The sequence below is a fragment of the Heliconius melpomene genome, chromosome 6 (assembly GCF_056956725.1).
Source record: "Heliconius melpomene rosina isolate 202511_hmr_F chromosome 6, ASM5695672v1, whole genome shotgun sequence".
NCBI classification, from domain to species: domain Eukaryota; kingdom Metazoa; phylum Arthropoda; class Insecta; order Lepidoptera; family Nymphalidae; genus Heliconius; species Heliconius melpomene.
The window spans coordinates 1,474,385-1,499,725 of NC_140394.1; the positions used below are offsets into that span (position 1 = coordinate 1,474,385).

General features: G+C 31.5%; 2 protein-coding genes across 4 annotated transcripts in view; one reads left to right on the forward strand and one right to left on the reverse strand.

Moving 5' to 3' along the window:
- The window catches only part of Gdap2 (ganglioside induced differentiation associated protein 2), a 67,380-nt gene extending 43,540 nt beyond the window's left edge, over window positions 1–23,840 (forward strand). For all 3 annotated transcript variants that reach the window (XM_085186776.1, XM_085186775.1, XM_085186774.1), the window contains exons 8-12: window positions 15,523–15,676; window positions 17,675–17,814; window positions 18,731–18,785; window positions 19,459–19,602; window positions 19,911–23,840. In XM_085186776.1, coding sequence (XP_085042902.1) covers window positions 15,523–15,676; window positions 17,675–17,814; window positions 18,731–18,785; window positions 19,459–19,602; window positions 19,911–19,955 — 538 coding nt within the window. In that variant the 3' untranslated portion in view covers window positions 19,956–23,840. The remainder of the gene's footprint in view (window positions 1–15,522; window positions 15,677–17,674; window positions 17,815–18,730; window positions 18,786–19,458; window positions 19,603–19,910) is intronic.
- On the reverse strand, window positions 21,727–24,868 carry PIG-F (phosphatidylinositol glycan anchor biosynthesis class F). The gene has a single exon (XM_085186777.1). It carries the CDS (start codon window positions 24,747–24,749, stop codon window positions 24,039–24,041), a length of 711 nt encoding a protein of 236 aa, XP_085042903.1. The 5' UTR covers window positions 24,750–24,868; the 3' UTR covers window positions 21,727–24,038.
- Window positions 24,869–25,341: the final 473 nt, after the last annotated feature.

Consider the following 25,341-nt stretch of genomic DNA (forward strand, 5'->3'; position numbering starts at 1 on the left):
TAAGTATTGATAATGTCATGTAAAATATGTATGTGATAATTGTTAATACAAGTGTTTGAAAGTATTTTTTTTTTTACACTTACACTTGTTTTAAAGTTTTTTTATATTTGTAAAGATGTTCAATAATAATAACACTCGTTCTATGAGTTAATTTACAATTATTCGCGGAGGTCGCTAGTTCATTTGTAATTATAATTTATTTTGTTATTTTTGTAAGTCAATTCAATTATACTTACAGCATTTTCTTGGGCACGTGCACAGAAATATATTGAAAGTATTTACAGCATAATAAAGTAATTAATGGTAAATTATATCTGCCGCACACAGCAGGGTAGGCAGAGGGAACCTAGTGTTAAGACACTCCGTTCCTCACGTTCCGCCAAATTCTGGAGGCATTGCGCGCTGAGTGTGGAACTCAAAGAGCGAAGAAATGGAAATATAAATTTAAATACATATTTCACTTCCTCTAGTAGGCGGTGGAATAGGGGGGCTGGCCGTGCCCACGATGGAGTAGTCTAGTGCCCATCCCATAAATTACGACAACACGATAACTTGGGAAACTTAAAATTTTGTAATTTACCTATCTTTATCTTTCGAATGCCCGAAACAAATTAAAAATAATTATCGTCACTAGATATCATCTAAACAAGAAAGACACGTGAGTGTTCCGCAATGTGACAACACACTTATGCTACGCGTATCAAGAAAGCAAATATTTGTAGATCAACTAACGTACCTAAAGTATGAGATAGTTCATATTTTGTATATGTTTAAATATGGTACCATTATCTATAGTTTATAACCTTTGGTTCCAGTCGTGGCGCAGGGGCTAGCGTGGAACCTTAATTGCGACACTCAGTGGGGAACGAAAGTGTTTTAAGAGACTAGGTTGCCAGGTTCTGCCTCTCTCTCTGCCTACTCTGCTATGTAAAAAAATCGATAATTTATCTATATTTTGTGACGTCAAATCTTCTTAACTTAAAATAATCATTTATGCATCTTTCATCATTTTAATTGCATTGTAACATCATTTCCTTGAGTCACTCTATCTATGTATTGAAAATACATTCTTATGTTAATAATTAATATTTGACTCATTTACAATGACTGTAGAATCTAGAAAAATCTAAAATTATAAAAAAAAAACAACTTGAAACCTTTAAAGATGAAGTGTCGCGACAGTTTTTCTACCACTTTTCAGCGGAACGAAGGCCGTCGAAGCATTTCCGTGTCCTACTTCGGTAAATGCTAAGGCTAGGACTTTAATAGACTAATAGTGCCTAAGTGTGTTTTAATTGAACAATTAAACTCTTTTAATGATTATTGTTTTGACTGAATTTGTACATTTAGTATAGAGTTGTAATGAAATAATGATGTTTTAATCCATACCTATATTATAAATTCGAAAGTAACTCTGTCTGTCTGTCTGTCTGTCTGTCTGTCCTTTACGCAATCAGGGCCAAACCGCTAATTTAATTGTGATAAAATACTCATATAGAGATACTTGAGGGTCCCGGGATGAACATAGGATACTTTTTTTTCTCATATTTGTAATATTTTTGATATATACCAATATATTAAAATAATTAATTTGACAAGGAATTGATTCCGCCATGTTAATAACAATCGTCACTACGCGTTGCTAAGCAACGGCTTGCAAAGTTTGCTGTTTTAAGAAAACGTCACCCAAAGTGAGTTTGCTTAACGCGTACATGGCGCGCGCCGATATAGATTTGTATACATTAACAAAAATTAGATGATTTCTACAATTTGATATTCATCCTTATGAAAATAAATATAATAGTCACTTTTAGCATTTCAACTAGATTGAAATTATAGTTTATTTGTATAACATTCTAATAAATAATTAAGATGTCACTGATTCCAAATGACCTAGCCTACGAGTGGTATAGTATGACCGACGCGAACGGGCAGATGACTTTGAAATAAAATAAATAAATTTTTATATATTTTCGAATTACTATTATTTTTTATGTAATTATTTGCTGCTTATAATTAATTTATCTCAGTTCGGTTATCTATACCGATGTTATGCACTTAAAATATCGTAATTTAAATCATTTGGGATTTTATTTAATATTGTTCGCAAAAATTAATATTTATTTAATATAGAAAAATGTTTAGGACGCGCGCACGGCAAACTTTAGGTACTTTTACTTCTTTTGTTTGTTCATTTCGGTTACTCAGATATTTTTTCTAATAATAAATCTCCACTTATTATTATTTTTTAACTTATTTTAGTTATTTTACTAAAATAAGTTAAAAAACTTATACTTTCGCGGGCATAGCCGCGTCCGGGCCCACTAGTATTCTATATATGTATGTATATGAAAGTTAAAGGTCACTTACTAACTCATCACGAAATCTCAGAAGCTACAAGTGCACAACATTTTCTATGAGCGTTCTTATAGGGGGTATTTGCGATATTCGCCCCCTAACGCGTTGTTTTGGGGTGGATAGATTGTGCAACATAAAATACTGTAAAAAACCATGAAAAAAAATAAATGAAAACTTAATTTATTATCTGAGATACAATGATATAAAAAATCTTATAATTATTACTTTATATCATGATCCGTTTGTTTACCTTTCTAAGCGATATTTTGATAATGTTTTTATATCATTTGCTATTCTATACTACTATCCTACTCATACATACAAAACTTACATACAGATTTTCAATTAACTCTCCTTTTTATTTATAAGAAATAATCATTAATCGCCAGTGTTGGCGCAGTGGCACAAGCGTGCGCCTGTAAACGCGACAGGTCGTGAGTCCGATTTCCGATTTGAGGAAATGAAATATTTAACATTTTCATTTCCTCGCTTTGGCGTGACATCTACTTAAAACCCTTAAAAGCCAGTCAATACCTTCCGCAAGAATTTGGCGGAAAGGGCAGAAAGGAAGTGTCTAAATGAGAACGAAGTGTCCTAACACTAGGTTCCCAGGTGCCCTCTGTCTACCTTGCTATGTGCGGGCTGTGCACGAAAGATAAGCGTGAAGCTAAAAAAAAATCTTAAAACAGATCATAAAATAATTTAAAATTCTTCATTTTACGGCATCTATTTATAGTGTTATCAGATAAAAGACCAGTTTTATGGGCGCCACAAAATCAACGTTTGCACTTTAATCAATCTTGCCTCCCCTCAACGATGACCTTTCTAATTTAAGATAAGATTAGAAAAGGTTTAAAAAAAACAACGAAATTTACCATTGTTCATTTTGTAAAATATTTGGACATACAACGATGTTCGTGGGTTGCAAGACAAACTTCGGGAGTAGCTTGTATTTTTAACTTACTTTGGGAATGGGAGAGGTTCCCTTTGTCTAACCTGCAAAGTACCTACGGGATACTAAAAAAGACTTACAATTATAAGTACATATAATTACTTGTTAATTAGGCAATGATATGAAAAAAATCAAGACAAGTCTCTTGCTTGCGTTATTTTTATTACCTTATTTTCATATTAATTAAAATCAACAATATCAGAGTAATTTTTCTTATATTATATAAAAAATAATTACTGTAATTACACTAATTTACACAAAATTTTATTTTAACTAGTATTTATTTTATTTAATGATAAAATAAAAGGCGCCATCATAAAAACGCTTTACGTATTTACATAAAAAAATTGTTTTGTGGTTTTTGCGGATTTGCTCTTAACAATTCTAAGTAAATGTACTCGTCGCAAGTTGAAGGTCACAAATGCGAATTCTCCAGACGCAAATATAATTATCGGTGACGTCAAAATGCTATACAACCAACACAATGTTTATGCCGACAAGTCGTGCGACAAGTTGACAGATCGATCTTCGGATTCCGCCCTGGCGTGGGCGGGCGGGCCTTCTTTGCTAATCACTTCGATATATTCAATATGGATATTATATTCTATGTTTTCTTATTACATTGGAATTATTCGTTTTTGTTTTATTTGTTCTTTTAATGTAGTTTTTACAATTTTGCTTCAAGAATTGAATTGATTTCTCGTTATTCTTCTTAAACGCTCTAAGCCGAAATCGTAAATTTGACCCCATTTCCTTTTATCGTCCAATATCTATACAATATTAGAACAAACAATGTTAGTATAAACTAACTGGGGATTTTTTACCCCCGCCGGGCGTCGCGGCGCACATTTCACTGCGCCCTTTCATGTTTCAGTCGACTCGTGACCGTCGTAGAGGACGAACGCTCGCTACTATTGATCGTCTATTAACAGAAACTGTAAAAATATATATTCGGTACATAGTGCTAGTGTATCGTGTGTCTTGTGGCTTCTTTCTAGTCTGTATTTGGTTAATTATAAGTAATCAATCGGAAAGTTATTTGTAATTTGCTTAGATATCGATATTATTGCGACTAAAATTTAAAGTAAGTAGAAACGTACTATTCCACTATAATTATTTTAGATATGTAAATATACAAGGGTTAATGTTTTGGAACGACTCGTAACATGTCATTTAGCACTCGAATGAGACTATTATCTGTAACCATGAAAAATATTCTCTGAAATGCGTGATTTTTATCACGATTTTACGCTTCACATTGGTTGCATTTAATTTCTATATAATATATTCTTTTGACATTTTTATTTTAAAATTATATTAATTAGAATTTTAATTTAATTGTATAGACAATAAATTGGTAAAAGAAATTTTCGTCATACCCTCACGTTATTTCTTATCGCTTATATTTTTTTAGTAATCACACTTAAGTATTTAATGTAGACTTACATTTTATTTGAGGTCGTTGGAACAAATCTCGTTTGTCCCGCATCTGTAGGTTTAATTGCTATTTAAAGAACATTAACGGAAGACATTGAGACTTGAAGAGTGGTTACAAGAAGTTTTGCATATTTATGTCTTTGATACGTTATTTAAATTTTTGATTGTCTTACTAGTTTTAGTAATTCGTTTGTTCGTATTGCACTGATAAGAAAAAAACGGAACCCTTATAGAATCACTTTGTCTGCCAGCCTGTCAAGACCATATTTTATCTCGAGATAGCTAACTACTATCTGGAGGTCTACTATCAAGCTAAAATTAATATCAAATATTCGAGTCTACAAGTGGAGTGAGGTCGTGGCGCATGGGAACAAGGGTGTGACTGTATCGCGACGGTAGTGGGTTCGATCCCCACTCGAGGGAATTAATTATTATTTCTACCGGCGTTGAGTTCCGCCCCTCAACACGCAACGCCTCGAAATATTCGGCAGAAAGTGAGAAACAGAGTGTCTTAACACTAGATTCTGTCTGCCTAACGTGCTGTATGCAGCGTAAAGCTGTTTTTTCAAGTCTGCAGTCCTTTAAAGCACAAAAAAAAGTATATAAATGATAATTATATGAATAACTAGCGGCCCGCTCGCGGTTACACCCGCGTGAACTATATTATTATTAATTTCTGTTTCCATGACTACGTCCTAGTGACGTCTATGCAAAATTTGAGACTCCTAGTATTTTTAGTAACGAAGTTTCATACAAACTTTCGACCCCAAAAACAACCCCTTAGAAGTCGAATATTGCAAATTCCCGTCTAAGCGAGCACCTACGTCCTATAAGTAACTCCTATGCAAAATTTGAGATTCCTAGCACTTGTAGGTTCTGAGATTTCGTGATGAGTGAGTGACCTTTCGATTTTATATATATAGATAATATTTATCTGAAGTTAACGCCGCTGTAACCTAATTAGGTCTGTCATTGGTACATTAGTTCAATACAATCAAGTACCTAAATGTTTTTAACGTAGATTTTAATTAGTCGTTTAAACTAAATACGAATTTAAACACCGCTAACAAATCACGCAAGCCCATTGTTTGCATAGAAATGGGGAAAAATCAAATAATTTAATTAATTAATACTTTGTTTAACCTTAATTCTTTTGAGAAAGCAATTAAAAATTGTATTTGAAATAAAATTTATGATAATCTAAAGGTATTATTCATTAATTTCATAAATTCAGCGAAATGTGGCGAACGGATGTGTCTTACACAAGGTTCCCAGGTTCCGTCTGCTTGCCCTTCTTAAAAAAATTGCCAATTACCGATTTCAATTTTATTGATTAAATAATAATAAAGTAAGTGAAAAGCGAATGATTTGCACACAGCTATTCAGTTCAATGTCGGTAGCTTGTGTATGACGTGTTATTGACACTAAAACTATTTGTGATTGTAACATATGGCTCGGTCTAGACTCATTTTTTATATGGCATATTGTATAGCAAGCGGGAGAAAAATAGTGATAATTGTAACAGTTTCAAACTTATTCCCGCAGAGCGAAAGTATAGTGTTAAGACTTAAGGCTCTCTGTTAATCACGCGAGGAAAATAAAAAATAAAATTCATTCTCCGAAGTAGCAATCGAACTCGCAGTCGTCGCGCTTATAATCAGACACTGCGTCACGACGGCCTTACTTTTCGTTGCTCTTAATTTTGACGTAATGAAAATTTAAAACTCATATTTAGCTGCAAAATTATTAATTAACTTAAAATTTTTAACCTTTTTGTTTTAAAACTTGTTTCCTCTAATTACAAAACCTGTAGTTTTTATAAACTTTTTGCCTTATTAATATTACAAAATTTTTATACATTAATTAAATTAACAATATATAGGCTTTTTATTTTTTCTTTATCTTCTTTTATATACAGTATAGATTTCGATAATCTCTGGTATGGTTCTCCGATAATCCAGTCCACTTCAATTATGCAGTACGTCCATCAAATATCACTCACTCACTGTCGGACGATAACATAGATGTCCTCTCGAAAATGAGATTTCACGGTGAATACTAAATGTATATATAATATATATGTTATAATAATGTCCAGTATTTTTTCTCGCAGGAATGAATTATTATTTTTGTTAATATTAATACACGTACACTATACCATAACCTATATATGTAGGCGTATGTATTTTAGTGAAGGTTACGTAAAGTCATGGTTTTCCATCCAAAGCTAATCTCCTAAAGAAACCTAACAAGTCGTCATCGGACATTGTTTCCCCGCCGACCCGGTGAGATCCGGTGTAATGAACTATTTGTACGACTACTTTGTATCGATTCAGGACGAACAGAAATAAGAAATCTAAGGCTTAAGAATAAGAGTTTGAAAGTCTAAAAGCTAGAATGCTTACGATTTTAAGTTTTAGAAATTTAAATAAAAATTGACATTTCGATGAGATAACAACATTTTAGATCACTAAATTTGGACGAAGAAATGGAAGTGGAGTGTCTTAACACTAGGTTACCTCTGCCTTCTTTCCTATATGCAAGAAACAGTGAACCTCAAAAAAGTAAACCCACAACGTCACGTTGCAAATGGTTAAAACGAATCGGGTTTATAATATATTGAATTATTTAATTCAATTTAATTACTTCCAAGCCTATATACAACACAATATATTTATAGGCAGGCTTAATCTTTTTAAATGGAATCCCTAGTAGTCTTGCCAACCTTCCGGTCCTCCCAGTGAGATCCGGTGTGAATCACCGTGTTGACATAACACGCTCAGTGAAACTGAACTGCGCTTGAAAATGCATTTAGAATTCACTTTGAGTGCATATTGCATACAATAGTTTGGATTTTAAATAAAAACAGTGTCGTCTGTTTTTTTGTGTAGATGGAAATTAATTTAGGTGATGGTTGTGAGTTCAAATACTGTTTGAGAGGAAATTTTTAACTATACGTTTTGTCCCGCATATAGCATACTAAATAAAGAGAAGTTAGTGTTAAGGCACCCGTCCTCAGACAAAAAATTAAAAATATGGTTTTTTGTTTTTATTTAACTCCCAGTTTTTAACTCGTTAGAGAATAACTAGTAACTTCATGCTCTAATTTCTGTAGGCACGGTTTACACACATTGCGGTATACGAGTACCTACATATGTGGCAGCAGCCAATACCACATGTTGAATAACTATGTAATTATTATAATTATGCAAACATATTTCACATACCTATATGTATGTGCCGTCATGAGGTCGTCGTGGCGCAGCACCCTTGCCAATGCTGTTTGTGGATTCCATCCGCATGAGGGGATGATAATATTTTTTATCATTGTTATTTCCCCCCTTTGACAGACAGAGCGGGACGGTGAGTTCAGAGGAAAAGTAATACGTGTGTAACCCGCACAAAGCAGTGTAGGCAGAGGGGCTGTTCTGCTCTTTTTATTATGGCGTTCCGAGCGTGCCAGTTGAGCACAAAATCACTTCGCCAGTGTCACGTTGAATGGAGAACTCACGAAAGGTTGTCTATCTCATTATGCGGTTGAATACTTAGGTCATGTTACACGGTACGTTAGAGGTGACAATCATTCTACATACCCATATTGTTATATGTTACTATCGCAATCATTACTTACTAGCGACCCGCTCGCGGCTCCGCCCGCTTAAATTATATTTTTTATTAAATAATCTAAATTGATTTCATGTTCAAAAAATATTATTATTTTAAGGACAATATTCATACGTCAAAAACTAAAGTTTCGACCAATTCAATAAAATCGATTTTTTAGCCTAGTATTATGTTTTAACCTAGTATTATGACACTCTGTTCACCACTTTCAATGAAATGAAGTGTGTGATTGATATTTTAAGAGATATAAAAATATTACAATAGCTTTCCGATTATTAACAGTTGTACTTGTCGTTTAATAGCAAAAATAGTGAAAAACTTACTTAGATTAAATTCCATGATTATTCTTTGGACACAGTGAAAAATTGTATAAAATAGTGTAAAAATGGCAATGGACACTATGGCAGTTGAACTGCCGGACCTATCCACTCACACGCCGCAGCCACCGGTCGAAGAAACACCTGAAGAAAAGTGAGTATTATAGTGTAGGAAAAATATGCTTACCCGACTGTGGCGACGTCCAAATGGACGGTTATGTGTTTAGCGCGTATGTTTATATAATGTATGTCAATTCCTTTGTTCTCTTGTACCTGTTAAACCAGTGAATCGATTTCAATAAATGTTACATCGTCAAATTTGTCTTGATGGCGCGACTTTGTTTATAAATCACAAGTTGTAGCTTTAGTTACTCTAGTATTCATAGAAGTTAAAAAAATATATAGAAATGAATAATACAATAAAACCCATAACTGGAAACCACTGAGATCTATCTCCATTCGGGGAAACTAAATAATTTAATAAGATAGATTTGTTGACATTATATTTTCTCTGCATACCCTGCTATATAAATAAAACAATAATAATTAACATCACGTTCTTCACCTTGTCAAAGTAAGGAGAAGCTCTTGTTTTCCATTTATTGCATTTTTCTTATTATTTTATATCAAAATATGCGTTGCGTTGAAAAAAAAGGTCACCCATGTCCCATTCTCGTTTAAAGTTAAAGAGTTCTTAAGCTTCTTGGAAAAGCATTTGGTTACGAGGTTGCGGAGTGCTGGAATGGAAAAATTAATGATGAAACATTTAAGGGTGCTTTTAATTTAAAATGACTTCTATAAGACCATGAATTGATAATTTTGTGGAAAAATATTTTTTCAGGCTCAGTTTTTTGTTAGTCAAAATTCGAGATTGGGCACTTAGTCTCCATCCCCTCGGGTCCTCGGTCCCATCAGATCTACGTTCAAGAAGATTGTATGTTCGTTTGCAAAATTAATTGACGCATTTTATTTTTTGAAACAAAATCGATGAAACAAAAACATACTAACTAGAAGCCTTATGCAAACTTTTTAAAATCTCCACATATTTTCAAAAATATATAGGAATATATAAAGAGATGTATATTATAGGCATGTAAATTCTATTTAAATATATATAGAAACTATATAATCTGACATACATAGTTATTGGGCTGTGCCAGCGTCTGTCTATAAAGGGACGGGAAAAAAACCGTTCACGTCACGGCTATTAATGAGCATTACCATGGCGTCGTCTCACGGCATTTGGGTCAAGTATTGATTGTGTTCACACTGTTGTGATTATATGCCACTCTCTCTGGGGCTAGGGTATGCTTTCATCATGGTTATAGGAAAAAAACTATTTTTTTTTGTATATTTAATATAAATTATGTAAGTGTAAGTGCTTTTGGGAAATGTGACTTTGTTTCATTTTGATGAGGATTCATGAGGTTACCTTTTTATTTTCCAGCTTCACGCTGTATGCCACACACAGCAGGATAGTCAGAGGGAACCTAGTGTTAAGACACTCCGTTCCCCACTTTCCAAATTTGGAGGCATTGCGTGTTTAGTCCATCGACTAATTCTATTATAAAATTAAAAAATATAAAAGAACAATATTATGCTAAACATTGCCATTCTTTAATGCAGTTCGGTCACGACAACGCTTACACGACTTTAAATACATTGAAGCAGTATTATCATGTAATAAATTGTTTATTGCAATAGCTAAAGTTCTCGAGTTTGTCGTTAATAGAAACAATACATAGATACTATGTAGTATTAAAATATTCTGGGTATTATTTATATAGGTAGGATTAGAATTTTTTTTAAGACGTTAATTTCCTCTACCTAACACCTTCCTTATATTAGATTTTTTGCTAGTATATCGCTCTTTGTCTAGTTACCGGAGCGAGAAAATAAAAATTATAATTTTATACCTCTAGTGGGAATCGAACCCACAACCATCGTGGTATCGGCCTCTTCTTCGTATATTACATCATCTAACTAAAATGACACCTAACTAGAGAAAATGCTATTTTTACATACTAATTATATGTTATAAAGTTCTTCATATATTTATCAAATGAATACATCTCATTTCCGCCGCTATGTGAGCACTCGCTTGTAACGTAAGTAGTAGCTGTAGATATAACGCAATTATATATACGTTTTCACTTTCAAATTACTACTTTTTAATAAAAGGCAGCTAAATTAATAATTAAACGTAGTAGGATGTCTCCGAACATATGAACGCGTGTCTCTTGAAAATCATTGAAAACATTGCATTAACATTAGTGAAAGTACGAATTATATAATTTCTTAATTTTATTCTGAGCAATATTTAAATTTTTAGGAAATTCCACTGTCGAATGTCTTTAAACAAAAAAAAAATGGTAAATAAAGTCAAATGCATTTTATTGTATATTTATTAACAGCGCAATTCTACTTACCTAGATCACGCGAACGGAATGACAATATAGTACTACCGTCTACAATTACTATACTACTAATGTCTAGACTTCTCACTGTACTTCCAACCTATTACAGTGTTTATTTGTTTTGTACATAAAATCGAAAATGCCTTGTAAATTGTAACGCCTAATAAAAAATTCAATGTCATCGAATATTTTTTGTTTCGTTGTAATACATTGTATAAGTGAATAAAAGAGTAAACAAAAAAAAATAATATACTATTAAATTTAATTTCTTTAAAAATCATAGCGTTTTTTATTTTGAAATTTACTCATGTTACACACATTTATCAAAATTATATTATAATGACAAAGTAATTATTACTATTAGTATGATTTTAAATTCACGTTAATTCTTTGAATTTTAACCAACAAAATAGTATTTTTCTTTATATATCATGTTAATATAACATTAAATTATTTAAAAGTGATTTAAAAAGAATCACTTGTCAAATTTTACTTCTCGAAAAACAATAAATTATTCTCGTCAAGTTGATGCATTTTAAACACTAAAACTGGGTCAGAGTTAAAGATTTACGTATTTCATGCTTTGCCAAACGAATGGTTATTTCCTATAACAATTCACTTTCAACATGGTGAAAATAAGAACAAAGTACGCATCGCCGAGTGACGGCAGCTGGCGTGAAGCCAGGAGGCGCGGTTTTGCTTGTAAACAAATTTTGAATACTTTTACACTAGTATAGTATAGTCCACAAGTCGTGGCCGCCTATAAGTTAGGATTTCTGAAGTTCACTGAGAAGGAAATAATCAAAAGTAAGAACAATCCTAAAATCAAATTAGCGCAGCCATCCACAGCTAATTTCAGGGCGGTAGATAAGATATGTTTAGATTATAAAGTTTAGCTAATATTTACAATAACATGTTTATGTTCTTGTTTTGTCAAATACGAGTATCAAGGTGTCTTTTAAATTTGTCTATAATTAAAGTAATCGTTGCGTAGAATGATTGTGAGCGTTTTGGTTTTAGGTTTGATTTCAATCTCCATTCGAGGAAATGATGATGATTACATTTAAATTATTTTCCTTTTCTAGCTCTGGTAGGCAAAGCGTTGAGTTCCGCCACTCAAAACGCAATGTCTCGGAAAATGGGCGCTACGTGGGGAACGGTGTGTCTTAACACCAGGTTCCCTCTACCTACTCTGCTATGTCAAAAAAAGCGTAAAGGCCTTCAGTCTTATGTTTTAGTCAACAAACACGATTTCATTATAACTACTATCAATCGTTCTCGGACGTGACGGACCGCGCGCGCCTGTAATAATATTCTACGTATATATATTTGTAAGTAGTATGGTATGTCAACACTACCCCCGCTCCGTGTACGTGACTAGGGGAAGGTTCGAGATATATATAATTACATTTGTAAATGGGCTTTTTCTCTGCCTTTCGGAATGTCCTCTTGTTTTAAATAGTGACTATAGAAAATCTTGTGAGCTCAATCTTTAGAAGTGTATTGTAATGTAAGGCAGCTTAAAAGCGTCGTTTGGGAAAACTTAAATATATTACGTTAGATAACTTTATTAAGAAACATAAAACAAAATAAACATTGCAATAAAATTTGAAAAAGAGAATAGAATTTTATTTCATTCTCGTCAAGTTGTTAACCTATTTTCGCAGTACTAGATACGTTTCATAGCAACTACGGGGTTCAGTCATTATGAATATTTTATGAAATGAAAAACAATAACAAAGAAAAAATAAAAAGTGCTTTGCATACAGTATGTACTGCAGAAGTGTTCTCGTTACTTTGAACGATCTCATATGGACAACTTTGGATTTGAAAGTAGTTTTTGCGAAAAAAGGAAATGCTGTCATTTCCTAATGTAGAGCATAATAAGATATTTACATAAAACTGACAAGTGACGTGTATAACCTCATTCCCACGTACGTTTACTTGATTATAAAATTACAGTCATACTTGATATGCTGTCCGAAAAAAAATATTATTTAAAAAATTGTCCTAGCGTGCTACGCCAAAGAATATAGTAAATTCGACAATTCACTGGATATGTAAAGAATTTAGTGAAAAACCACTTGGTTCCATTTAGTGAAAAACCACTCTACTCACCGCCGATAATCATTTCATTTTATTTATTTTATTTTATAAAATGAGATTGGAAGCTGAAATCAGTCTTTATCGAAATAGACCGGAGAAACAAAATTATTTTTATAATGGAATTTGCACCCACTACTATCGCGTAATAAATAACCACGCCGTGACTCCAACAGATGACTCGTTTTGATATTCCAGATGGAATAATATTGTATCTATGAGAAACAATGAGAGCATTCATATATACTATAGTTCCGAAGAAGTTTCGGTCCTATAACAATATTTCTTATACAAGAATATGAGATTGGACCGAAAACGAATTACGGCCGACACTATCGTGTATCCTCCCTCTGTCTCTCTGTATAGAGAAATACACTTTGAGAAACGGACGAAGCCGTACGTAAAGACAGTGTATTATAAAAATATTTTTACAGAATTCTACCGATATCATCTCTAAACAAATATGCAGCTACTTCAAATATAACATATACATACAATAACTGATCACTTTTCGATTCCTACGGCGTTCCATAGGTTATGCATGAGCGGACGAATCCACGGGGGTGTGACGTCACGCCGCGACCTTACGCTTTAATATTTCAGGCTCGCCCGAAATAGATTAACGGAAATACATTCATTGCTACAGTCCCGCGGCCCGCGTGACGCGAGGCACGACGTGACGTGAAGTGTGTGCGGTCACGCTAGTGTTGTATGGGATTCCATTTTTTTTAGGATTTGTTTTTCTTTTTATTAAACTTAAGCATTAACTAATTTAGATCATGGAATAATTAGAGATTACAAGGGTGGGTCCCAAAACAATCGCGTTAATCAACAGCCATTTCTTGAGTTTTGAAAATATCTTTTGACTATATGTAAATATAAACTGATATGGTAGTTCCGGTATAAACTATCCACTGTTACTTTCACTGACAACATAATTGACCATTTACATACTTTGTATAATTCATATATGCTTTATATAGGAAATTCGCAAATTCAGTTTCTCCAACACCCTTTGCTAGAATATTTTTGCCAAGTAAAGTAAAATAAAATTCGGCGTTGAGTTGCGGCAATCAACATGGCATACATGACTAACTGGCCGAACGAACATAATATACCACCTTCTTACTCTACTAATAAAATAAAAAATAATTAATGAATCTTAGTATTTATCTGTTTTGTACGAGGTGATCACACACAGCGTAATGGAAGTGGGTTCAATTCCCACTCGGGGTAATGAAATACTGTTATTTTCCCGCTATGACAACAAAAAAGGACTATGTAGAGTTGCGAAAATAGGGATCGGAATAAATGAAAAAAAATATATTATCTTTAATGATGATGCAAGAGACGCGTTAATAAAAAATATTTTAATGACTCTTGGCATTCACCCGTTTCTTACGTAAACAGTTTTATATTGGAATCTGTCAAAACATTTCAAAACGTAATTTTTTTTCTTTCGCTTCCGCTGTATAAAGGCGTCTCGAAATCCGATGACCCATTTTTTTATTGAATCGAAGAGAATTATTGAAAGAGTATTTTATAGCATATAAACCGATCGCTCCCGTGTTTATTGCCTCCCGACTTCACACCCTTGACCCGGCAGACCACGCCCCTATAGCCCCTATGTTGTTTGTCCTACATTCCAAGGCAATCTAAGCTTACAAACGATAGAAATTAAAGGGTAGTATATTACCCCTTTACTCCTGGTTTAACATTGTGGTATTTTTAATAATACCTTGGATTATTTTCATCATATTGTAAAAAATGTATAGAAAATCTTTTAGAAAAATATTTTGCTCATAAGAACTATTTTTTTCATTAATTTAACGAACTGTTATAGTTAACTAAGAAATGGCCGTACTTACACGCATACATTCACTCGAAAAACGTTACTCTCATTCTGATGCAGTCGGGTAAATATCCATTTGTTTCTACATTACCTACTTATGAAGTTGCTATACTACGGAATAACCAGTCGTGCCGAGATTCATTAAATACTGCCATAAAAATAAAAGTCGCTCTAAGATATTTTAAAACTAAAAGTGTGAAAGTAAATTGCAGTTCAATTTTAGATAACACTATCCAATCACGAACCTTTATGTTTCTTGTTATAAAGTTTATTATTGCGTGATTTTTGTCGCATGTTAGGTAATTAAGTGGTATTTGTTTATCATTACAATTAGTCATTATAAAACTGAATGAATAATGATTGTAATTTTTAATGGGTTAAAAAGATTCTGTTCGTTCAATAACTGTCTATAAAAAATAATAATTTATATCCATATAATTATAAGCTCTCTCTTCTCAACAGATATGAACGCCTCCTTCGGCGCGCGCGCACCGAGGACCTCAGCGAGGTGTCGGGCATCGGGTGCCTGTACCAGAGCGGCGTGGACCGCCTCGGCAGGCCGGTCGTGGTGTTCATAGGGAAGTGGTTCCCAATATCCGATATCGACTTGGACAAAGTGAGTATAGAGATATCAAACCTAACCTCAGTTATTTAGTCACTATCAAGAACTTTTAACTACTTTGCATCTATATAAGCTTTTTAGGGAGAGTAGAGGAACTATAAGAGGAATGGGAACGGGATTTTGCGCTTAATTTGTATCAAATAAAGTGTCTTAACATTAGATTCTCCGTCACACTACTTCGTTAAATATTCTTCTCCTTTCGCCTAATATCTACATTTTCTAATAAAACCATATTTCTTAGACAAATCATAAATTTGTGGTGGTATTTTAATTTGAAAACGTACACTTATATGTTATTTGGTGTATTTATCGCCTATTAAGGTGGAGTCGTTAAAATGTATGAAATATTTTTGTGGCGAGGTCAGTACGCGCTAGTTTACTTAGTGATTTCAACTGTGTTTTTAGACATGTGTAAAATTTTATAAAATGCAAGTAAATGTCAATTTCGTACTGACATTCGTACTTCAAACAGACAAAAGTTATTTTTAAATCAAAAATTAAAATTAAATTAAATCAGCTACACGCTGTATCTCGCACACAACATTGTAGGCAGAGGGAACCTAGTGCTCAGACGGCCTCTCTAAAAGACAAAATCATTGCAAATTACGACGTTACCATTAATTAAGTCAGTTATTATTTTTTTCATTCATCTTGCTATTTTATGTTAAATAATATAACAGCTTATACTCATGTTACTCATTTTCATTTTCTTGCAAGAGCTCTGTTGAATAAGATATCGCATTTCAGCTAAGTGTCACGTCGCCTTTATGTACATCGTCGTAACCGTAGAATATAACTGGATTTTATTTGTGATTCCTTTATACAAATCCTAAAAGCTATGTTTTAATAAAGTCCAGTAAAATTTGAAACAATATAGACTTTATTAGCTTCACGCAGTGTTCTGCATACAGCAGGGTAGGCAGAGGGAACCTGGTTACCTGGTTACACAATGAGTTCTGCAACTCAACACAAAAATATTCGTCGGAAAATGGGGAGCATTAATGGGAACAGATTGTCTTAACACTAGGTTCCTCTGCCAAGATACTGTATGAAACTAACAAAACTGTTTATGTTATTGCCGGCTGTTCTCAGCAAAACCAAGCAAGTGGCAGCTTAATATTCATTCGACGATTAAACACCTCTGCCGAGCTCATGTAGAAGTACTGTAGAATTAATATATCAAATTTATATTAAGAGAAAATTCAAAGTTATTTCAACTTACCATGAACCCCTAACTTGGAGATACCCTCGTTTATAATTTACCGCCCAAGTGCCGCGGCTTCACCGACTTTGCTCGTTAGAAACTCAGCGGAGAGTAATCCCATACTGCTTGTTATATAATATATTGTATAACCACATGGATGTACTACGTACTGTTACCTCAGTTGCACATTTATAGGTAATGGTTTAAATTTAATAATAAAATTTGATTTAGTCAAGCTTAGACTTATGTAATTAAATGTTAATTAATGTGTAATGTACAAGCGAGGCCGTAGTAGTGCAGAGTTATAAGCGTGCAACTATAAACGCGACAGGTTGTGTGTTCGATTCTCACTCCAGGAAATAAAGTGAATGTGGGGAATACAGCGTGAAGCTGAAAAAGAAAGAAAATGTATAAGCGATGATTGTAGATACATACGGTTTCGTAGCTTACTCACAAATCAATATTTTTTGTCGTAATTGTAGGTATTTTTCAATCTAGTAAGACAAGTTACGGCACACTCAGCAGGCATTGTCTGCGAAGTAAATAAAATTGAAAACAATTTAAATCAACGTGAAGGAGACGGACCTTTCTCTTTTAAAAGCCCTCCAAATAGTACTTTAATTTACAAATACCTTACATTCACACATTTTAGAATTACCTACATGTGAAATCTCATTAATCTACAAGGGTAGGCAGAAAGATGACAAGTGCCCAGGTCTTCAGATCCGCGCCACGTCAACCATTCTGTACATACATTAAATATAATATTTTAAAATCTCTCTCTCCAGGCTCTCCTGTACCTCATAAAGCTCCTGGACCCGATCGTGCGCGGCGACTACGTGATCGCGTACTTCCACACACTCGCGTCCTCCAACAACCACCCGCCCTTCTCCTGGCTGAAGGAGGTTTACACCGTGCTGCCTTATAAGTGAGTTATAATTTGGGATTGATTGTGTATCTCGTAGGGATGACTCCTGGGAACCTAGTGCTAAGACAATTCGTTCCCATTAAGTCTCTTCCGTTTCCCACTTTTCACCGAATTCTACAGGCATTGCGTTTTGAGTGGCGGAACACTGGCGAGGAAATGAAAATATATAACCTATCTAATATATGTGTAGGAAAAGGCAATCTAAAAATACCTGGACTCTCTTAGGAATTAAATGTCTAGATGATTATTTCCAGTTATAAGCTTAGAACTTAGTTAAATCGAACCCACTACCTGTAGCGTTTACAATCGCACGCTTGTGGTCCTTCGCCAGGAATAGCCTCTAATAATTTAAATTCCCTCTTTTTTATCAAATCTCTTTGTATTTTCTGTTTATATCTTCTCTTTGTTGATAATTTATATTTTTTATAAACTAAAGTAAACTCACTAAAGCCCAAACCTAATTATACGAAATTTTAAATATTATATAATATTTTAAACATTCACAAAAATGCAGCAAAAAAATGACACATTTTAAAAACTTCAATATATTTTCTTCAGAAAATTATATTTTTTTCTAAGAACACAGTAAAATGATCATCATCGTTTCCAAACTTGCGTAATGCTGTGACTCATTCATACATTATATTTACATTTATTGCATTTATAATATGAAACAAAGCAGTCGAACTGACTCACCAGTGACGCCTTTCATTTAATATTTAAATAAATTAACTAAATCGTAGGTAAATGTCGAATGAAATCATATTTGAAGAAAGAAAGAAAAGAATAGAAATTTTCTGTTTATTAATTTTATATTATTTTAATTCTATATAACACAAATAAATAAAATTATGTAAATTAACTATAATTATGATATTTTTGAAATAATATAAATGTTGTTTTCCTTATTTTACAGATACAAGAAAAATTTAAAAGCCTTCTATATAGTACATCCAACGTTTTGGACCAAAGTGAGTTTCATTATTTTTCTTAATTAGAACATTTTTTTGTAATCTTCTTATATAATAAATAAAAATATATTTTATATAGTTTAATATAGTTTGTTATAATTAATTCAATTGGTAATTGGTATTATAAATTGTGTAAAATATTATCTTTAAACAATTGTTATAAATTATTCAATGTAAACGCGTATAATTATGTCCGTGTTGATGTAAAGTGAGTCATTAAGTAGCTTTAATAACTTCCCGACACGCGTAAATGAATGAGTATCACTCCTAGAGATGTCTATTAGCGTTAAACTAATATTAAATCGATATAAACATGACATTTTATTGGTATGAAGTAATTTAGTTATAGTGGAAATGACCTAACTGTCACACAAAGAAGTCTAGATTTACCTTAATAAATTCTAATTTATTGCTATTGTGTTTTGTTCTTCTTAAATAATGTAGACGTAATTTCAATTTCATTTTAATTTTTATATCTTATTAATTTATAAAACTTGACACTGACAAAATTTTAAATAATCACAGCATTTTTTTTTGAGCAAAAAGTATATTAAAGTAAAACTTTAATTCCTACCAATATTAACTTCTAAATTTTCTTATAATATTAATTTGATTTAAAATTTATTAGTCAGTTAACTTTAATTAACTAAAAATGTTTATTTATTTAAACCAGATGATGACCTGGTGGTTCACAACGTTCATGGCACCGGCCATTAAGGCCAAGGTGCACAACCTGCCCGGTGTCGAGTTCCTGTACTCCGTGATGCCGCGCGACCAGCTCGAGGTGCCCGCCTTCGTCACCGAGTACGACATGACGGTGAGTGATCCTGGGAACCTAGTGTTGAAACACGCAGTTTTCATTAAAATATAATATAATAGTATTCTATTCACCATTTTTCGCCGACATCTTAAGGCGTGGCTTGTATAATAGCGGAACCTATATCTCATTGCCTCGTTACCAGAGTGAGAACACATTAAATATTTTATTCCCCCCGAGTGGGAATGGAATCCACAACCTTCTAGTTTACAGGCGCACGCTTGTGCCACTGCGGCACGACGGCCTCGACCAACATTTTTTATTCTATTTTATGTATGCTTATTATCATATAACTATTTTTATTACAGATAAACGGTCTGCATTACTTCCAGCCCGACACCAGCAATACGTAAACTCGACGCCATCTTTAAATGTAACCTATATTGTTTTTTTTAATTAAAAATTTATATGTAATAATTATTTTGTGTAATGTTATAATAAGCGCCAGTTGTAGTAATGTGGTCTAACTCATAAATACGATGGATTAATAATTTCTAAAATGTTTATTTTGTGAGATAGATCATTTTATTTACTCGATGATTTATTCTGCGTAGTGAAGTAACAGTGGCCAGCTTTAATTATTAATTATTGTTACGTTTGTAAGGAAACTGACGACAGGCAATAAAAGAAGCTCATTTGAAATATAAATAAAAAAGATACAGAAGTATAAAAAAATTGCATTAAAAAATTTAAAATGTGAAACAACTTATGTCAATAATATTTGACGTCACATTTTTAAACTGAAATTCTTAAGCTTTAAGACCTTGTCGTTTCTACATATGTTTTTTTAAAGTGTTATTCTGCACTTTAAAAATAATGGTTTTTTTTTGAAAATGCATAAAAAGTTGAACGTAGTGCTTAGTGCGCTTAGACGGCAACAAGAGCGGGTTCAAATTCCACTACATCCAATTGTTTATTCGTTTTCTATTTATGTGTTTTTAAATGATGTGAAAACTCTCTTTTTTTTAAAAATCTGTGTACGGCGCTTATATATTATTAATTTACAACTCTACTTAGATGGAAATTGATATGAAACATATCACTAGTGAGTTGCAGTTTTGAATTGTCATTTTTTTTTCATTAACAGATAAATTTAAAAATCAAGAGAAACTATACTGATTTTTAACGTAACTGTTAAAGAACATCAAATATTTTGATTATAAACATATATTTGTTGTATATCAAATTTGATTTATGAAATCTGCTTAAATTCAAATTTTCACTCCATTTGTATATTCATCACTATATTCACATTTATAAGAAAAAACCATATAAAGTGATGCATCTTCAGAATAAGTGTGGTGTAACTGACAAACTATATAATTTTGTCATTATTATATTTATTTAATTACATGATAAATATTTATTTAATTAAATCATCATAAATGATTTTTGGCAATTCTTTTTAAATGAAAAGGTTCAGGAATTTTTAAGTTACGCCACTTTTATTATAAAGATGCAGTTACTTTTTTGAAAATGTCAAAAACTAACTTGTATAGAAAGTTCGAGAAGAATTAAAAATCGTTAATAACTAGTATTTAGACATGCATTTTTTTGTAATAAGTGTTATCAATGAGTGAATATCGATGTTCTTAAGCTTTGCTTATTTAAACTAATGTTCTAAAAAAAGTGTTCTGTACAGATTGTCTATATATAATCATTATAAAATTTTTATTTTTTAAAGTTATAATGTAATTGTTTATTCTATGAACATAATTTCTCCATACTAATTTAAATATCATTTGTAATTTATAAAAAAAAATTTTATTAACAATATATTGTTTTATTATTGAATTGATAATTGAAAATATTTTACAACTCAAACAAACATTGTAGATAATAACATAAAAAATCTATTACTATTTTATGATTATTTTCCACTTAAAAAAATTAAAGATGCTTATTAAGTGAAGTTTTAAGTTATCAGTATATATTATATTAATGAATACTTTTTATTATTATATACTTATTCTGAGGAGTTTCACCTTTTATACATGATATTAGTATTTAAATTACAAATCTGTGCCAGTTATGGCATGTAAAATGTTAATGATCCAAATCAATGTTTATTATTATTTATATATTATTGGGTCTTTCAAATGAAAAATAATAAAAAATGGATACAGTAAAAGAAAAACATTTAATTCTTAGAAATAATATTGTATTTTTGAACCTATTTATAATAGTATTCTTGTTTTTTTTATTGATAATCTGTACCGTCTATCTAATTACGACCATTTAATCAGATTGATTTTTAATAATGTTAAATAAAATTAAAAATAAGAATCGCAACGCAATAAATATGTAAAAAAAAAGCTGAAAGCTATAAATAAGAGATTGTTTGTTTTTTTTTACTTTCATGCTTTTCCCGCGTTTTCTTGCGATGTTTGTAAGACTTAATAATTAAACACTTTGTTTTTCACGTCCTTTTTATCAGTGAAACGGGAAGAAGATGCGTGAAAGTAAAAAAGTACGCGTTATCACTTAATTATAATGTAAATATGTTCGTCAATGTTTGCACGCCACGTGATTAAAGTGAATTTATTATCTATGATATAGAAAAGTTTGTATAGCGTATAGAAACTCCAAGGTCACAACAATGTTGCTAGTACAAACGAAATGTAATTTAAATTACTTTTCTTTGTTTAATTAACCCTTAATTGGGTAATGAAGAACATTATCCCACCATAACAAACAAAAAATAAATAGTATTATCTAGCAGGATATTGAAACAATACATAAATCATAAAATAAAATTAATTTTGCGTTCTGCCTGTTTAAGGGTTAAAATGTTTTGGTAAATTTATATGTAATTAATTGCAACACTGCCAATTACGCAAATTGCTAGTTGTCGATATTTAGTGTTAGAGTGAACAGTCTCTTTATATTCTTCTAACTTTTAGTATACAAGTCACATAACCCTAAGAGTATATTACTCTAATATATAATATTAATGTCACATTCAGAAACATCAATTAGCGTTTAATTGACATCAACTAGGTACATGAAATTGTAATAGCCTAATGTTAATTAAGCTAATTAAAGTCTGTTGGACTGGAAGAAAATTTAATTTTTTTGTACTATTATATATATAAATGAATTATTTTTAATATGGGAAAGGATTTTAAGTTATAAACTTCTCGCAGTCACTTCCCTACACCACAGTGGTGCCATTAAACTAGCTGCTTAGCACTAAGCTATTTAAATTTAATGATCATTAACTTTAATGAAGCCAATTAATACCAGGACACTTATTATTATAATGAAATTATTAAATACATATTATAAATATTTTTGTAGAAAACAGTTGTGTTATTGTTGTATAATAATATACTTAAAGTATTTTTTATATATGAAAGCCCTTTAAGTGCCACAAAAATACCCAGAAAGTAATAGAACCTAGTACCATTGTTTAATAATTAGTATATAGTTTTATCACAGAACAGTAAATATATTACTAGACTTTTAAATTTAAAGAGTTATGAAGTAATTGTGATAATGATCATAATGAGGTGTTAATTGCAAAAACTAATGAAATGTGACAATTTAAATATCTTTATTATTAAAAAGTGTTAATGAGAAAACTAAGGACATAAACAACAATATAAAAGTCACGGATTCAAATCCTGTTACATTAAAATTTTTATACATTATTTATTCTGTATGCCTTCTCGGTTATATTTGTAATGGCAAATAATTATTTCATATTAAAGATGTTTATTTATAATGTTATAGCTTATAGTCAACTTGCCACATTTATTTTACAATTCACAAATTTGTTCTGTAAAAAGTATTTAAGAAAATAATCATATATCAGTTATTTACAGAACAGACCTTAGATGTGTTACTACTGTTATTTTTAGTTATGTATTGTAATTGTGAGTTTGTAATTATTTTATAATTGTACAACTTATCCAATCAAAATTAAAGAGTTATAACATAATCCAGAAATTATGTATTAACCTTTTTGTAAAATATATTTAGAAAACGTTAGTGTTTCACAAATTTTCAGAACAAATATAATCCAGGCCTTAGATGTGTTACTATTGTTGATTTAAGCAAAGTATATTGTTGTTGACTCGAGTGTAGCGTATGAACGGCATAATGTATTGTAATGCTAACTTAGAGAGTTATTTAAACATTGTGATGCTGTAATAATAGTTAAGTTTCATATTTTATAAATGATTAGGCTATGTAAATATTTAACAAACACAAAATAAAGTTATTAATTTACTAAACATATGTTTTATTAAACCATTTATATATATTTATTACACATATATCTCAAATATAATAAAATAATCACTCTAAAAACAATTCATGACTTACAATCAGATAAAAAATATTTAATGAACACAATAATACTTAAAGAATTTGGATACTAAATGGAAGGTAACAACAATAATTTAAAAAAATATTTATTAGTATATTTGAACTCATTTTGATATATGTAATTTGTTCATCATATTAACAAAGAAATTCAAAGATGGATGTTTATTTGCTCCAGACATAAGGGTCACTTTGGTGATGGTTAATACATTTGATAATACATAACCTCCTAAGGCGCCAAGGTAGCAGGATATAGGCCACTGTTGCCAGGGTGTGTTCCAATCCAATGGAATAACAACTGCGCCGAGCCAGGCTCCGCAAACTGTCAACAATGCATTGTTAACTAACATTGCTATGATCGTGTCTCGTGAAAAAGTCTTAACTCCAAATAATAGCTGGACTGCTGATTCCATTCCTGTATGAGCAATCAATGGAAATACTGTCAACAATGTCAATAAACTTGATAACATCAGGGTTTCTTCGTGATATTCCAAAAATGGTGCACCAAATAATATTATGCCGACAAAAAAACTAAACGTAACTCCAAGAAGGAATATTATTGATTTGAATATATCGCTTGCTCTGTTCTTACTAACTTTTCTCCTGGCTTGAAGATCGTTGCTTGAGTTTAAATAGAATGATTTCATTAATTCAGCAATAAATATAAGGACCAGAATGTAAAAAGACGAGGCATTTCCCACTGTATATAGTAAACCTTTGTAGGAGATTACAGTCACAATACTTGGTAAATAAGTGCACGTTACTAAACTAGATATAGTGACTCTTCTAAGTTCCAAATGGTTGTTTAAAGAAAACATTTTTCAATTACTAATAAGTTATCCCTTGCAAAATATAAAATTTTATTAAAACTATTAAAAGTATCAAATAAAATATATCAGATTTTCAGAATGTCAGATTATATGTCAACTGTCAAACTAGAATAGCACCAATATCTAAATTAAAGTACCTATTTATTTTAGAGATATAATTTACAAAGTCATAATAAAATAAATAATTGTAAAAATATTATAAAATATTTATGTCTCGACTTTATGGTTCTATCCTACTAGCAGAAAAAACAATTACCGCATATTTTTTTAAATGCGTGTTATTTATTTTAATACAAAAAATACTAACGATACTATAATATTTTACATTATTTAAAGTATTTTATATATTTGTTATAATTTTATTGAGGCAAGTATAAATATTTAAAAAAAATGTTGGAAGTAATAAAATATTTTTATGATAACGTTTTTAGTGATATAAAAATAACCAAAGATAAAATAGATTCTAAAAAATAATTGAACTATAAAATATGGCAACTATTTTTCAAATATTCAAAGAAATTCTACTCTTGGATTACAGCTGTCAACACCACAATGACAGATTAAATCTCTTGGCAACACT